Source organism: Hirundo rustica, chromosome 18, assembly GCF_015227805.2.
Source record: "Hirundo rustica isolate bHirRus1 chromosome 18, bHirRus1.pri.v3, whole genome shotgun sequence".
Lineage (NCBI taxonomy): Eukaryota > Metazoa > Chordata > Aves > Passeriformes > Hirundinidae > Hirundo > Hirundo rustica.
Window position 1 is genome coordinate 1036557 of NC_053467.1, and position 17524 is coordinate 1054080.

General features: G+C 51.8%; 1 protein-coding gene across 1 annotated transcript in view; it reads left to right on the forward strand.

The window, feature by feature from the left end:
• Nucleotides 1–7458: 7458 nt before the first annotated feature.
• SHISA6 (shisa family member 6) overlaps nt 7459–17524 on the forward strand; it is a 201259-nt gene continuing 191193 nt past the window's right edge. The window contains exon 1 of the mRNA XM_040082011.1: nt 7459–8011. Coding sequence (XP_039937945.1) covers nt 7459–8011 — 553 coding nt within the window. The remainder of the gene's footprint in view (nt 8012–17524) is intronic.

Sequence of the window (17524 nt, forward strand, 5' to 3'; positions counted from 1 at the left end):
GACAGCCTTTCCTTGCTGTGCAGCCCAAGCGCGGCCAGGCTGCTCCAGAAGTGACAGAAAACACGAGTTCCCTTCCCTCCCACGTGTGCCCGCAGTGCCATTCGCACTCTGAATGCTCACTGAGCTGTTGCTGATGGCTTTGGCTGGAATTTGTGTAACTCCTGCTTTCCTGACCCCTCCAATCCCCCGGTGGGAGCTGAGTGTGCTCCTTCACGCCACATTTGCTGTTTCCAGGGCCATCCCAGGTAATTCTGCCCTTTCACTGCTTGGATACATGTGGAACCACTTGTGCTGCGCACGTCGCTGCCTTTGAGTTAACACCGTGCTGCGGGCCGTGGGATCAGTGTGGGAGTTGTTCAAGGGGCCGCAGAGGTGGCTGGACAGCTTGGTTCCTCTGAAATGGAGCTGGCCACAATCTGCAGGGGAAAAGAACCATTTTCTCACCTCATTTCCTCCCGACCGCGAACAAGCCTCGTGCTGAATCTTCCCTAAAAATCACTCTTCTGGGTTTTAGCACAAACAGGACAAAAATAGATTCTGGGCAGCAGAAATGGTGTGGAAATCGCTCCACAGGTGCTTTTTGGCCTGGAGGGCAGGGTTAGGTAGAGCTGCCCACATGCGCTGGAGTGGTGCCACCCCTGGGGCACAGCTCCACATCTGCGGCACCTCGGGAACTTCAGGACAGGGCTGGAAGTGGTGAAGGGGGAAAAGGCTGTGCTGTCCCACCTCTCCATTGGAAAGCTCTCTACAGCCAGAGACCCAGAGCAACCCCTTCACCTTCGGGATTTCCTTTCCCAATTTCTTTTTTTAACTGCAAGCATCAGTGATCTTTGGCTTTGATGCTCGGGAAGAATCATCTCCCGGCTGATCTGTGGCTCTCCTGCCCATTCCCAGCACCCACAGCACCACAGACCAAGTGTGTGGCTGAAGGGAGTGCAGCTGGACACCCCCAGGGCTGTCAGTGTCACCGGCAGGGTGTGATCTGCCCGGGGAGGTGGTGGAGTCACCATCCCTGGATGTGTTTAAACAAAGCCTGGATGTGGCACTGGGTGCCAGGGTTTAGTTGAGGTGTTGGGGCTGGGTTGGACTCAGTGATCTTGGAGGTCTCTTCCAACCTGGTGATTCTGTGATTCTGCGATTCTGTGATTCTGTGACTGACTCCAAGCCCTGCAGCAGCAGCTGGAGCAGCGCATCCTCCAGCCCAGCTCAGCAAAGCCCAGCTCAGCAAAGCCCAGCTCCAGGTGGATCCCAGCAGCTCCGGAAGCTGTCGGTGCCAGTCCCCGTGCCCTGCAGGTGGGGCTCAGCCAGCTGAGCAGGCAGCTCCTGCCGTCTGGGATGCCCTGGGACATCCTGCTGCTCCTCCAGCTGCCTCTGCAGAGCGACAGCCTCCTGCCCAGGCTGTGCCCTGTCTGCCAGCCTGGCTATTCCATCCTGCTCGCTCCAGGGTTCTGGAAAAGGCACTGAAGCCCTGAGGGAACCGAGCACCTCGATGACCCTGCCAGAGCACGAGGGAATCAGTCCCCACCCCAGGCAAGCAGATGTTCTGCTCTGAAGTTCCTGCTGGCCACAGATGCTCATCCTGTATCTCCTCTGGCATTTTTACACCGCTCACTTCTACCATCAGCTGCTCAGGGGTGCTCGTGACTCCCTGTTTTCCTTGGACATCCTGGGAGCAGCCCGAAGGCAGCAGAGTGTGGGGAGGGGAAGCTGAAATCAGCACCTTTTGTGTGACCTTGGAGGTCTGGTTTAACCTCCCCGTGCTCAGGGTCCTGGCAGGGAGGATGGAGGTGAAGCAATGCAGGCCTGGCCCAGCCCCGTGCTAAAAGCGCTGCAGAGGGAGGGAAGGGTGAGCTGGGGTGCAATCCAGGTGACAAACTGAGCCTTCACCTTTTCTCTTCTCGGGGTTCTGTTGCTGAGATGTTCAGATGTGCAGGGATGGCCGGGAAAGGCTCGCTGCAGCTGCAGCAAACACTGATCCCCCTGGTGCTCCGTTCCAGCGCCAGCCCGGTGCTGAGCAGACACTTGCAGCAACTTTTCCTCCCTCGAAGGAAGAAGCCACGAGCAGAGTCCAAAGCTGTATGGAAATGCCAGCCAGAACTCTCCGAACTCTCATTTGGGAGCTCATTTACTTTCTGCTGATGCCGCAGCAGAACCCCCCTCGCACAGGCAGAGGCTTCACTTCTGTCAGGTTGAGTGACCTCTCGAGTCTCAGAGAAACATAAATATTGCATAAAACGCTGCTCAGAGCCCAGGGCTGTGCGGCACACAGCAGCCTGGAAATGAGCAGTGTGTGTGCGCACAGCTCACAGCCTGGTGGCCCAGGGCAGTGGCTGGGGCTGGGTCTTGGATGGGGCACAGAAAGTGGGAAAATCGAACAACAGGGAACGGGAGAATAGAGCAGGATGTTTGTGCAGAAGCACCAGGTGTGAATAAACATCTCCACGAGACCCTGAAGTGCACAGAGAGGAGGTGGTGGATTGCCTGTGCCATGTGCAGCGCCAAGATTATTTGCATTTCGCTGTCTTCTAGGAAGTGTTATCATTTTACTGCTTATCTCTTCCTAAAAGGACACCCCATTTCCTGTTTGAAGAGCTCTGAAATTACCCTGCTCCCAAAAGAATGCGCTCCTGCTGCCACATCCACCTCAGCTGGCACTCTTGGGGCTGAAAGGTTTTGGTTTGTGCCTCAACTTCAGTGGGGGGGCCGAGCCCAAAGCTGGGGCACTTCTGGAATTGATCTGAGATATAGACACGAGTGTTATGGAATCACAGAGTGGAGTTTCTCTGATTGCTCTCACTCTGGAGGCTTGTCTGTATTTTTATTTTTTTCTTTTGCCCGATCCTGCCCCTGACTGCATCTCCTCGTTGATATTGCTGGGTTTGCAGCGATTATTTCCCATCAATAATTGATAAATGCTCCCCATTAATTCCTCTGCAAGAGTTTTCTCCTGGTGTGCAGGAAACAGCTGCGCACCAGACCCCTGACAGAATTCCTTTTAACCTCATTTCAGGAGCTCTGCTCTTGTTTAACCATAAACCCCACACTCCATTTACTGCTACTCTGTAAGTAACACTCCATGATTCAACTCAAGTCTATTCCATTCCCCGAAATCATGGAATGCTTTGGGTTGGAAGGGACCTTAAAGCTCCAATCCAGTTCCAATCCCCGCCATGGGCAGGAACAGCTCCCACTGGCACACCCAGAAGGACGCTGGAATTATTTCCAGTGGATCCCTGGCAGCTCTCAGCCTGGCACTGCAGCCCAGAGGTGCCGCCAGCCTGGCTCGGAGCTCCAGATGTGCCCTGGCAGCCCCAGATGTGCCCTGGGAGCAGCTGGGCTGTGCAGCCCCCGTGAAGAACCAGGAACCTGCCATCGTCACCTCCCACCTCAGGGCTCCTTAACACCGGGGCATTTCCCCTCCTCTGGTGAGCAATGTCCCTGCGAAGTGACCTTGACACATCACACAGAGCCGCGCGCTCGGGGCTCCCAAATGCAGAGCTTCATTAAGCGGTCAATCAATTAAATCAGCTCGGAGCAGCAGCCCAGGTGATGAAGGCGGTGATGGAATCTGCCTCAGGCTCGCAGATTTTCCAGCACAGAGTCACCCCCAGAGCAGCTGCCCCTCCGGAGGGAAGCCGGGCGGCAGGAGAAGCCTGGAGGTGGACATTTCCGAGATGCCCTGACCGGGAGCTGTCGGCACTGATGTTCCTAGCAGTGCAGAGCGGGACTGAGCCCCTTGCTGCGAGATCCCGACTGGGATCCACCCTGCACCACCCCACCGCTGCGTTTGGGAGGTCGGTGACGATCCCCGGGCCTGCCTCCCTCCTCCTCCTCAAAGTAAAAAAAATTAAAGAGTTCAGATTTTAGCCGAGGGATAGAAGTAATTTATATTGATTAAGATGCGAGTTAGGAAAAACAAAAACAAAAACAAACAAACAAAAAAAACCCCCAAAACCCCAAACAAAAAACCAACCAAACAAAAACCCCCAAACCAACCCACGATAATTACTGGATCTTAAACTATAACACAGGCGATGTATTCCTTGCTATTATGTGCCTGTCTTGGTTGTGTTCATAGAAGGAAATGAGATGGATGGACCAGCAGGAGAACAAATGGAAACCAATGGAACCATGACAGCACCCGGACACAAAAATAATGGGAAGCAAATTAGGGGAGATTGAGTTGTGCCAAGAGATCACGAAAGCATGCCAGGAGAAAGGTCACGGCGAGGAAGACATCCCTGACTTCACCTTTCCAGCCCGCTGACCCATTTCAAGGAGCACCGACCCAATTTGAGTGAAGAATTGTGCAGGCATGAGCGACTCTGGGCTGACTTTAATACAAAGCGGGGAGTGGAGGGGCTGGGATTGTGCAAATGTATAGACAGTTCGAGTATGTCAGACTTTGGTAGATAAACCGAGGGCAAAGAGCCTTGAAATTCACGGGCACGACTCTCGGAGGTGACTCCCGTGCTGTCCGATGTCCAAATAAACATTCCACTTTCTAACTTTAACTAGTTATAGAGTCTTTGTCTGTGATTTTATTGTCCAGGTGACTTATTAAAGAAATGCGGGTATTGATCTAGTATCGATACCCAACTGTGACGGACAAAAACTCTCTAACAATTTAAATTTAGAGAGTTTATGTTTATCACTGCCGGCAGCACGCGGGATATTTCCCTAATGCACACTGCGAAATTCACGGGTAATTACAAAGCCTTTTATTTACAAAGGTGTTGAATACCCAAAATGCAAATGCATATTCATACCCCCGTCACCTCCCATTCTTCTCTTCATGTGCTAATTTGTAAAAAAGACTGTTAAGTGCGGGCAGTTTGTTTCCTAAAATGAGTCTGGCGTCTGTTCTGGGGAGGGGTCACCAAAAATGAGGAAGGAAGATGAGTCTTCCTCCTTCCTTTCCACCTTTTCAATGCATCCGTGACAAATGAATCCTTGTTAGAACTTACAGTTTCCTGTGTTCAATGGGTCCTTTAAGCAGGAAACCTGCAGCTATCTTATGTCCTATTTACCACATTTTGGTTTTTGTTACAAGCACAGCTACATAAAGCTGACAAGCAATGAGTTACTAAATCCGGGATATTTTATCGAAGATCCGGCTTCTGTTAACTGCGATCAAAGCTCACCTATCTACTTCAGCTAATTCAGCAACGTATTATCTTAACTCTCCTAAAACCCCTTAATTCTTCAGATGCAGCGTCTCGCGGTGCTGGCGAGCCCCCGCAGCTGTGCGTCCCCGGCTGTCCAGGGTGGTCTCAGCGCCGTGCCACGCTGACCTGCGGTGTCTGCAGCACCACCGCGCTCCTCGTGGGCCCCCTAAACACCCCCAGGGCCCTCTCAAGGGTGGAGTTTGCCATAACAAACACAAACTCAGCCCCGGGGCCGTTTGCCAAAGGGCACTTTCTCCTGCAAAGTGTGGGCACATGAATCTGTAACCAGCGCCCGGCTCTCCCTGCTCTGAAGGCAGCGGCGTGCCCTGCTTTGGTTTTGCTGCTCTCCCTTCCTCTTGTCCTGCCTGCAGAGTTTGCTCTTCGCTGGCCTGTCTGGAATAAGTGAAGGTGAGGCAGAACTGAGTTCGTTTTGTTGTTCACACTCAACTTTTTGGACAGAGATGCCACAAGGCAGTCACTTTTCTCTCGTATTCCATGATCTTCCCCATCCTCCTGACTTAGGATGTGGCGCTTGGTGTCATGGTCTAGTTGAGGTATTAGAGGTGGGTTGGACTCCATGATCTTGGAGGTCTCTTCCAACCTAAAAATTCTGTGTTTCTGTGAAGTTCAGTGTCTGCTGAACTTTGGGATGGAGCAGAGGCCGGCTGGCACCGGGATGGGGCAGAACGAGACATTTTGGTTAAGAAACTTCTGGATTTCCAACGTGCCCCTATTGTCGTTAGGGCGGACACGACATACAGAGTGACACAATAAAAGTTTTTAGAAGGCTCTGAAAGCTTCTCTTTATTACGGCCCCGTGTTGTCGTTTATGCAGTTTTGTACAAACCCCATGGGCAACTTCTAATTGATTAATAGTTTTTTTGGGTTTTTTTTTTGTTTTTTGTTTTTTTTTTTTGTTAATTATTCTATTGGTTAGTTAAAAACATTTTACTTGTTTATCAAATCTATCCATTCTGGGATTGTTTACACATTTTCTTTACTGATTCCCATGGGACACATCCCTTGTTATTACAGGTGCATTTATTTTTCGTTGTGTTAAAGGAACTTCTCATTCTCCAAACAGCTTCATATGGAAATTTACAGACTGTTTGTTAGCTGCACTTAATAAAAATGACAGCCCAGCTTTTCACCCTGCTCCTACACACCCCCAGTGGGTTTGTGGCTGATCCTGCCTGACTTGAGAATCCCAATACCTGCTTCTGTCCCAATAACTTACCCACTCTGTCAATAAACCAGAAAATTGTCAAGAAGAGGCCTGAAAAATGTCCCTCTCTAAAAAAAAAGGGGGTAAATGAAGAAGCAAGAGAACATTTACGTGCCAGCTGTGGAATTTCACTGCTCTTGGCTGTCACATGCCTGCTTAAGGAGTTATTAATCCCATTAAACACCGAATAAAGACAGGATCTGCTGAAGGATATGAGCCGCTAATAAACTGTAATAACTAATTACATTTATTTTCGCTTCATTTGCAATTGTCTCGGACACTTAATGGTGTCAGCGACTCTGTGCCCGCAGGGTGCCAGGCAGAGCCCGAATTGTAACCCCGGGGCGCTGGGAGCGCTCCGCTCCCGGTGCCAATTACCTGCGGAGGCTTGGCCAAATTAACTGCAAATGGCTCTTTGAGGGGTTTTTATCTCCTTTTCTTCTCTTAGAGCCGGGATTAAATGCTCAGGAGAGGCGGTTTTCGCGTTGGGACTCGGATGCTTTTAATTCTTATCTCTGTTACAGCCTCACAAGCTGTGAGTTCTGCTAACAAAGTGAAGAATGGCTCAGTCTCAAACTCTCTACAAGGCCTTTTTAGGATAAACTGTCCCATTAAGAAATTATACCTGTGTTATTTTTACTTTTAACACAATAACCAACCACCCGTGGCCCGCAACGTGGAATTTTCTGTCCAGTTACAAAATCCCACCCAGACCATCAAGAAGAAGGTGAAAAAGAAGGAATCAGCCTCTGCCCTAAATCCTCCATCCTGCTTTATATATATTACTATATTCTAAACCCTTCAACTCTCAGTTTTGCACCCTGTGCTGTCACACACTTCTATCCAAACCCCACACCCACAATCCCAGTGCTGTCATTCCATTTTGGGAGCTGTTCCACGGCCTCAGGTCAATGCAGTGTTTGCCTGGGGGTCAGAAAGCCTGGAATTCTCCGTGCCCAGGGTTCCGAGAGCTGCTCAAGCCCTTCGGAGCTCCTCCGTCTCGACGCCGTGGGAAAGGAGCTTTGGAAGCGTGAGGGAGGCTGGGAGCAGCTCTGGGACACAGGGATGATTGGATTTAAGGAAGTCCCTCCTGGCAGCCGCAGAAGGACCCGAGGTGCTCCTGGCTTGTCAGGAGGATCCAAAGCCCACAGATTTGGAGGATCCAAAGCCCACTGCTGCTCTGCTTACCTTGCCTGGCTGCTGTGGGGCCGTGTCCTCACCCAGGACACCCAGGACACGCAGGGCACCCAGGACATCCCGGACATCCCGGTCACCCAGGGCACCCAGGACTTCCCGGACATCCCAGTCACCCAGAGCACCCAGGGCACCCAGGACACCCAGAACACCCAGGGCACCCGGAACACCTGGGACACCCAGGACACCCGGGACACCCGGGACACCCAGGGCACCTGGAACACCTGGGACACCCAGGACACCCAGAGCACCCAGGACACCCGGGACACCCGGGACACCCGGGACATCCCGGACATCCCAGTCACCCAGGGCACCCGGAACATCCTGGACACCCAGGGCACCCAGACCACCCAGGACACCCAGGGCACCCAGAGCACCGTCCCCACCTGTCCTGTGCCACCCCTGCCTCCCAGATTATCCCCCTGTGGGACAGCAGCTCTTTTCCTGCACGCAGGGTTCAATCCCTGAACATATTGTTCATGTAAGTGTTGCATTCCAGATCCTTGTGGCTCCCTTCCAACCCAGAATATTCCATGGCTCTGTGTTCCACTTGCAGATAGCTCTGGGCTCCAGGAAAACTTCTGGGTAAAACACCCCAAACTTTGCCTGAGCAACCAGCGCCCTCCAAAATTCCTGACGTGGCCTTTCCTTGGTGAACGTGGAATGTGGAATATGGAATATGGAGCATGGAATATGGAATATAAAATATAGAATACAGAATATGGAATATGGAGCATGGAACACAGAATATGGAATATGAAACATACAATACAGAATATGGAATATGGAATATGGAATACAGATCATAGAATGTGGAATATGGAATATGGAACATGGAACATGGAGCATGGAGCATGGAGCATTGAATATGGAATACGGAGCCCTCCTTGACATGGAGGACGAGGGGAATCTCCCAGGGGGCTGGGGAATCTCTGGGTGTCTGTGGTGACACAAGGGACATCAGCATTCCCAGGCTGTGGCCGATTTCACCCGCTCAGGCCATAAATCAGCCCGTGGCTGCTGTTTGTGTGCCGGTGAATCCCGGGCTGGGTTTTCTCCAGGGCTGCTCCCTGTGACACGGGGACAGCTGGCGGCAGCTTTGGCAGCTCCCACCTCCCATCCAGGGTTTGAGGGATCCTGGGACACATTTCTGCCGTGCTTTCCCCCTGTCGCACTGCGTTAGCTCCCCGCAAGCCCTCAGCTGTGTGCCGTGTCTAAAAGGGGAAAGAGGAAAGAACATCAGCTCTGGCAACATCCTTGGGAAATCATCACAAGACAGGCCGAGAAATATTTCGAGGAACAAGTTCCTAAGTGCTCAAGAAATACCAACAAATCCTTCTGAAACACAGCAGCAGCAGCAGGAACGCTGCCAGAGAGGCTCCAAGGCCACTAAATGAGCGAGGCATGAAAGGAAAAGCTCAAGGAAGATAAGGCTGGAGCAGAAAATCCAGCTGAACTCCTCGCATTGATGTTTGCTGGGGAGGAACTGAGGAAAGTTCTGCCGGTGGAACTTTCCTTTACGGGCTGAGAATTGGAGGAACTGCCTCAAACGAATGGAGCGAGTGCTTTGAAATCCGCGCCGGGGTTTGGAAGCGGCAGGCTCAGGGATAAGTACGGTAGAAGTAAAGGATTGGGGACGGCATTTAGCAGGGCAGGGGCTGCCTTGCACACCCATTAGTGCTCTTTAAAGGAGGAACTGAGCTTTTGCAGGAGGCTGGCTTGGTTGAAGCAATGGATTATCCAAAAACTTGCAGCAGAATCAAGTGCAGGGCTGAAAAAGCAGAGGGAGCAGCATGAAGGACGTCCCAAAGTGCACTGTGATCTCCACAGGGGGAAGATGGAGCTGCAGGGAGCTGTTCCATCAGAAAAAAAATCTTTTTTTTTTTTTCTTTTTTTTCCAGTTCCATCAGAAAAAAAATATCCTGGGAGATACAATAACAATCTGTAAGAGAGTAAATGGCACCAAAAGGATGAAAAAGGCATCAATAGCCTGGTTTTTATAACCCCAAACCAAGAAGAAATAATTTGTAGCGCAGCAAATTAGGGGGGAGAAAAGAAAATAGTGCATTTCCCATTCAGCTTCTAATTAATTCAAGTGTGGAACTGTTTGCTACAAAGTGTTTTGAGTTCTGAAATGACACACGGATTCATGATGCAATTAAAAACCTGTTAAATAATAATTTATAGCCCCTTGTTCGAAACCTGCCTGAATTACAGACTGACAGCAAAGAGGGGACCCAGGGAAGGACTTGGCTCAGGAACTCTGCGTCTTCTTTCCTTCTTCCTTCCTTCCTTCCTTCCTTCTTTCCTTCCTTCCTTCCTTCCTTCCTTCCTTCCTTCCTTCCTTCCTTCCTTCCTTCCTTCCTTCCTTCCTTCCTTCCTTCCTTCCTTCCTTCCTTCCTTCCTTCCTTCCTTCCTTCCTTCTTCCTTTCCTTCCTTCCTTCATTCCTTTCCTTCCTTCCTTCCTTCCTTCCTTCCTTCCTTCCTTCCTTCCTTCCTTCCTTCCTTCCTTCCTTCCTTCGGCTATCCTTCCTTCCCTTCCTTCCTTTCCTTCCTTCTTCTTCCTTCCTTCCTTCCTTCCTTCCTTCCGTCCTTCCTTCCTTCCTTCCTTCCTTCCTTCCTTCCTTCCTTCCTTCCTTCCTTCTTTCCTTCTTTCCTTCCTTCCTCCCTTGGCGGCTTTGGTGTGTGACAGGGACAATTCACCACCACGATTATGAAAACCCCTCCAGGAACAGCTCGGCAGGGGAGGTTTTACAGATGTGGAAAGCTCAAAAAAAAAAAAAAGCAGAGCTGAGTGAGAGCTGCGAGTTTTTCCCCGGGGAAATTTCTAAGTGAGACAAAATTTTCATTTGCTCTGCGTTTAACTTTCCAGGCAGCAGATTGAAACCAACCCAGGATTTTCTTTTTTTTAATTTTTTTTCTTGCCAGCTCTGTTTCCAAATGGAAAAGTTCCGTTTTGGAGTTGCCTCCTCCGTGTTTCCCCCCCCCGTGAGAAATCCACAGAAGCAACAGAAAAACAGGGGGAGCAGCTGAAGATAAATAACATAACAACATTTTCCCCTCATAAAAAGGAAGCTTCCCAATAAATCCTCAGCCCTTTTGCGCTGTGGAGAGCCTGTTGGTCTCTCCCTGCAAGAAATATTTCTTCACATTGGTGTGGGCACAGAAAGTTGAGGCAAATACTCTCATTTTCCAGCTTAAAAACAAAACAAAACAAACCAAACAAACAACCAAACCAAACCAAAACAAACCACCACAACACTTTTCCAGTTTAGGATTTGGAGAATAAGAGAAAACCCATGAAATATTTTGCTTGGCTTCTTCCCACCAGCGTTTTTCTCATTGGGATACATAGAATGGAAATTTTCATTCGTCACAGTTTCTGGAGAAATTGTTTTGTAACAAATCTCCCAGACCTGAGCAGCGGCAAGAAACGCCCAGAAGCCGCTTCACACAAATCAAATCTCATCTGTGCGAGGAGCTGGGTGCCGAGAACAAAACAAAAGCCAACAAAGCAAAGCAGAACAAAGTGCTGAGAACTTTCTGGTGATGTTGGAGCCCAGGAGGGGCTGGGACTCCCCCTCCTCACCCCAGGGCCGGCTGAGCTTGGTGGGTCAGATGCCAGAGTGGAGCCCAAGAAATGCTGGCCTGTCCTCCATAGCTTCACGGGGAAAACTGGAGATTCCAGGGGTGTGATCCAAAAATTCCCCCTCGCAAAGAAACCAAATCCATAGAGGTATACAGAGTTGTGTGCAATTATAAAATGCTTGTTTAAAAATATACACGTATTTTAATGCATGTTCAAAATAACCTTGTAAATTTGCAGCGAATCCAGGCATGACAGGAGAAAATGGGATTATGCTTCACAGGATTTGTGGGAAATAATTCTGCTTTGTGTTTCCAATAGCCCACAGAAGAGGAACAAAATATGAGGGGTTTTTTTTGGGTTTTTTGGGGGTTTAGTTTCCGTTCTTTGTGAAGTTCTCACTCCGGGTATTTTTTCCCCTGAGGATTGTCCCACAGCCACCTTCTGGCCTGGCTGCTCTCCCCACCTGGCCCAGGAGTGTCACCAGAGCAGGCTCCACAGATCCCACCCTGTGGAATTAATGCTCTGGCACAGAAAAGAATAAAAAAACTATTTATTCTTTACCATGACAGAGGGAGCAAAGCTTTCTGTCCTTCTGTTCCATCCCAGCATTGCTCAGTAAGAACCAATAATGCTTTATTTTAATTTTTTTATTTAATTTTTTTATTTTTATTTTTATTGCCAGATTGACCTGAGGCTGCTGAGATCCATTCAGAGCCGGGAGATTTTCCCCATCTGGGGGTGCTGGAGCCAGAGGCGTGTGTGAGCAAAGCCCTCACCTCTCCGAGGGGTCAGAGCATCGCTCCTCTGCCCTGGGACCTCTGCTGTCCTGGCAGGGACAGTGACCCACGCGTCCTGAGGTGCACAGCCGCTGAGGAATGAGCTTGGGCTGCTGAGGGCTGGAGGGAATTTCTTGGCTGTTGTTCACCTTGGCTGTTACCCTGGTTTTTCTGAGTTTTTTTATTAGCCTTTTGATTTTCATAAATGGAGTCGGATCTTTTAGTTACTGTACAATATTAGAGCAGTTTTCTACCTTTCCCACAGAAGTAATATAAACAAATCCTTTGTTTTTCATTCTTTGTCCTTTGTTTGCATATTTCTAACCTGAAAACAATTGTAACTGACAATTCGTCTGGCCACTGAGGCTGAGGGGTGGAAACCCCAAAAAGCCAATCTTCTGCTAGACCCACAAATGTATAAAAGTAAAAGAATAAACAAAGGGGTCTCTTCTCTCCGCTCTTTCAGCTGGGAGCTGGATCAGAAGAACCTCTGCAGAAATCTCTTGTCTGCGTGTGATTTCTTTGTGTTTCACGGTGACACCTGGCCTCTGGGGAGGGAATTTCCTCTGCTGGGGACAGGTGAGGGACTCAGCTCCGGGGAACCCTGAGAGAGCCCAAGCCCCAGCTTTGGCTCAGATGCCCCCATGGGAGCAAGGAATGAAGCCAGGCACCCGAGCCCGGGCCGGGCCAGTGCAGAGCCCCAGCAGGGAGGGAATCCCTCAGCAGGCAGGAGATCCATGCCCAGAGCGCTGCCCCAGGCACAGGGAGCTGAGCAGCCCCCGCTTGCTGGGAGCTGCTCCCTCCTCAGGCAGCAGGAGCACGGAGGGGAGCTCGGGCTCCTTTCCAAGGCGCTGGACTCGCTCAGCGCTCTCAGATCAAGAGTCTGATCACACCACGAGCTGCAGGCTAGGGGACTGGAACCCACCAGCTCTGTCACTGCGCTGAGCCAGAGCAATGAACTGGTCACAAAACGCATTTACCTCAAGGCAGAGGGGACTGGACCTCAGGGACACGAGTGGGTCACTGCCCCGAGCCCAGCGGAGAAGGGGCAGAGCCCTGGGGGGAGCAGAGCCCTCCTTGGAGTTTCTCTGGGAATTGTCATCCTTGGCTGAAGGGCCAGAAGGGAATTACAGCCCGGGTTGGGGCTGAGCCTGGCGTGTGGAGGTGGTGATGGTTTTTTGGCTTCTCTTTCCCTTTGCTAAGGTTGGGATAAAGACAGAGAAAATGAGGGGTTGAATTCGGGCTTGGTTGTTTGTTGTATCTCATGTTTGTATTATTATGTGTAATTGACCAATAACAACCACTCAAGGACTGCCAGGCAGACCTTTTTCACCTAATCACAGAAAACCACCTAAACCCACAAAAAGAACGAAGAAAGTGAAGAAGAAGGACTTAGGCAACACCCCAAATCCTCCTCCGTCTTAACTCACCCATATCACTATACAGCAAAATCTCAACTCTAAATTTCTGACATTCCAACGGGAGGTGATTAAGGGTTTATTGGGCTGCCTCTCGCATTTAGAAATAAAAAACCCCGAGCCACGGCCAAGGGATAAATCTCTCCCTGCACACAGGGAGCGGGGATCGGCTGCCAGCTCGCTCTGCCTCCGCAGGGCTGCAGCTGAGCTCCGAGCTGAGCCAGGCACATCCAGCACCAGCAGGGACCTCAAGGACCGGGGCTCCGCTGGGCACCTGCCCTCACCCTGCCACGGCCAGGGGAAAGGAGCAGGAGGGGTTTGCAGCTGAGAGAGGACTGGTGCCACGCCAGGGAAAATGTCACGGACCAGAGCAGGGCTGAGGGCTCTGCCAGGGCTTGGGGATGATGCCTTGGGAGGGCTGAGCTGGAACAGAGACTGGACAGAGCTGGAGAATAAAGGAGATATTTATTAAAAATGCTTTTTTAGAATCCACCTAGGACAGGACAAGAGCCTGGCCAGGGCTGCACCCAAGGTGCACCCAAAATGGGCACAAAATGCACAAAGGGTCACGAGGTCTCACACTTGGATCAGTTTTGGTCCATTTGCACTTTGGGGTTGAATTGTCCAATTGCAGCTCCAGGCTGTGAGGTCCCATCCTTCTTGTTCCTCCCTCCAGCCACCGCTGTTTGTGCTTTTGGGGCTGAAAACTTGTCCCAGTTGTCCTTGGTATGCAGCAGGAAAAGGATTTGTTTTGTGTGGCTGCTGTGTGCAGAGAGCTGAGTGACCCTGAGTGTGAGCTCAGAGCTGCACCCTGGGCAGCACAGAACATGGAATACATCAAAGATAAAACTTCGGGCATCAGGGCAGGGCAGGGATCTGCGCTGAGCAGCTGCAGGAGGCACAGGGGGTCGGAGCCATGGCACAGCCCCTTCCTCTCCCATGGAATCCAGGCTCGTGCTGTGCCAGGCTGACACCTCGTCCCTGCCCTGGCTCAGGGAGATGTGCCCACAGCACTGCCCAGATGTGGGCAATCCTTTCAGCATTCCCCCCAAGGGGCCATAGATGGAAGTGTGGATAAAGCTCCCGTGACACCGCTGGAGGGGGAGCTGTGTCCAGAGGGAAAATCCAAATTACCTCTGTGCCAGGCTCTGAGAGCTGAGCCCCCTCCCTTCCCTGGGCTTTGGCACACAACAGCGGGAAGAGAGAATTTTAACTCCAGAAGTACAGAAAAAACAACAGCACCTGGAGAAACGAGATATCAGTGAGAGGCTGGAGGCCAGGGCAGAGTCCTGCACCCACCCCTGCTCCTGCAGCCCCGAGGGCTCCGGGCTCTGCAGAAGGAGAGCAGAGCTGCTGAGCTCCGGGGCTCGCAGAAATGAAGCTCCCGTGACTCCCATTGGGACGTTTTCCCTGGCTCCTCTCAACTTCTGACTCCAGGAACGATCCGGATGCGTTCTGGCTGCTGCCTGCACCCTGGATTTGAGGAGAGAGTGAGAATTTCCCCGGCTGGGATTTCCCTGCTCCCTGCTCACCCTGGGGCACGGCTGGAGCCGGAGGGAGGAACTGAAACTCCATCTCCATGGAAAATCCACCTTTCCCCTGGCCCCGGCTCTCCCTAAACGCTGCGAGAATGATGAGGACGATAAATAAATAAAACGTGAGGCTCCGTTATCCCGCAGAGGAGTTGCTGTAATTCCAGCCCACGGTCCCGCAGCCCCCCGTGTCCCGTGGATTAGCACAGCGGGCATTGCGCTGGCTGGGAAGAGGATTAGGGAAGCGCAGGAGGCCGAGGGGCAGCTTTTATTTAATCTAATGGTTGTTCTACCCGATTTCCCGCAGGCTCTTTTGATTTGCGGGCGAGCAGACAGCGGAGATCAGCTGGGTTTTTAAAGCCTTGCTGACACCACTCCTGATAAATAAAGATGAGCTCCGACGAACGAGTATTCTCCGGGAAACAAGGGATTTGTGCCTTGGGATCTTCTGGTCAGGGGCACAGGAGCGGGGAGAGTGTGGCAGGGAGGAATTAACATGCAGAGCCCGGGAATGAATATTTCCAGCCATAACAAGCGTCAGAAAAAGTGTGGAGAGCTGCAGAAAACCAGTTTAAAATGCAGACTCGGAAAGGATGGGAGCCCTCAGCCCTCACTCCAGGGTTGATGTCCCTTGGGGACACAGGGCTGCTCGGTGGCTTCTCGCTCCTCCTGTGTCACCAGGGGAGCCCCAGGGATGCAGGTTCAGCCTGCCAACATCTCCGACTCCCTTGGGATGTTCCCAGCAGCACAAGGAGAGGCTTGGAAGAGCTCCTGGGGGAGGATCTCACCATGCCCGGTGCAGGTGGCAGTGTCCAGGCATCTCAGGGGCATCACCTGCCCGGGGCTGGGCACCCTGCACCACCTGCACCCTGCACCATCTGCATCCTGCACCATCCACATCCTGTACCATCCACATCCTGTACCATCCACATCCTGCACCATCCACATCCTGTACCATCCACATCCTGTACCATCCACATCCTGCACCATCCGTATCCTGCACCACCTGCACCCTGCACCCCCTGCACCCTGCATCACCTGCACCCTGCACCCCCTGCATCCTGCATCACTTGCACCCTGCACCATCCACATCCTTCACCCCCTGCACCCTGCACCCCCTGCACCCTGCACCCCCTGCACCCTGCACCCCCTGCACCCAGCCTGTGCTTTGGGGTGTAAATGCAGATTCCTGCAGCCCAAGGGGAGGTGATGCCCAGGCAGAACTGCTGCTGTGCCAAGGGACAATTCCGCTGTGAGCTCCTGCTGCTTTCCCTCTCAGGCAGGAGCAGGAGAGAGGCACGCAGTGGGATTCAGGCTGAATGCTGTCTGGAGGATTCCCCTGCTCTAGGCTGCTCCCCGGCTGGGTTTTCACCTTCCCCAAAGGCTGGTGTGCCCTTGTCCCAGAGCTGGCTCTGTTCCCATCTCCCCCAGAGGGTGACGGGTCCTGGAGGGCCCTGGCAGGGCCATTTCCATGGAAAGGGACCTTGGACAGCTCTCAGGGCAGGCAGGAGGGGTCTGGCTGTGTGGGAATGACACTGGGCATGCCAGTGTGATGACAGAGAGCCACTCTGTCCCTTCTGCTGCTGAGCCACGGGCAGGGAAGGGTCTGGAGCAGCCATCCGGGGACTGCCCCACGTCTGGAAGCCCCAGCTCAAGAGAGAGGCTGCTCAGAGCTCATTGAGCAGCTCCTCAGAGCCTCCTCGTTCCGCTCCCACGGCCACTCAGCCTCTGGGTGAGCAGCACTGCTGTGTGACAGCAGAGTGGAACCGGGATTCCTCAGGCACAGCCGGGCTGGGATCCCAGCAGCCACGGGGCAGCCGTGGGTTCGATTGCTTTGGCATCCCAGGATGTGTTCCGTAATTACAAGTCTGCTTTGAAGTGTCCTTCAAGGGCCAAGGGAACCATTTCTGATTTATGAAATAATATCTTTGCCTTTTCTAAAGTAAATATTTGGCGCCTGCTAAGGTTAACTCTGATTCATATCTTGCTGCGGGGCCAGTTCTGTAATAATGTCCCAGAGTTTGTGATACCAGACAACAGCTTTGCTATAAACGATGGCACTCAAGTACCAACCAGTGTTGCAGTGGAGAATCCCGAAGGAGAGGAGCCAGGGAAGTGGCTCCTGTTTATTACTGCTGGAACATTAGCAGCAGCTGGGTTAGGTCACCTAAAGACTTCTGTGCTGGATGCTTTCTATCCGGCCATAACTTTCCGAAGCTCTGCAATTTTCTGCTTGTCATCACTGTTTCTTTATGTGTGATCCTGCCTGATTCTTTTTTTTTTTTTTTTTCTTTCTTTCTTTCTTTCTCTCCTTCACACAGAGAATATCTTCGGAGAAAACTTCTGCATCCCCTCGGATAAACCAGGAGTGATTGACCTTCCCTGCTCGGCAGAGTGCTGCTGTGCCACAAGGAGCCGTTTTCCTGCTCCCAGGAGTTCCAGGATCGTGTAGCTTGGGAAAGCCCCCACAGACCGCCCTGTCCCCAGCCCAGAGCACTGAGTGCCACCTCCAGGAATTCCCTGGGCACCTTCAGGGATGGGCACTCCAAACCTCCCTGGGCAGCTCCAATCCCTGAGCTCCCTTTCCATGAGGAAATTCCTGCTGCTGTCCACCCTGAGCCT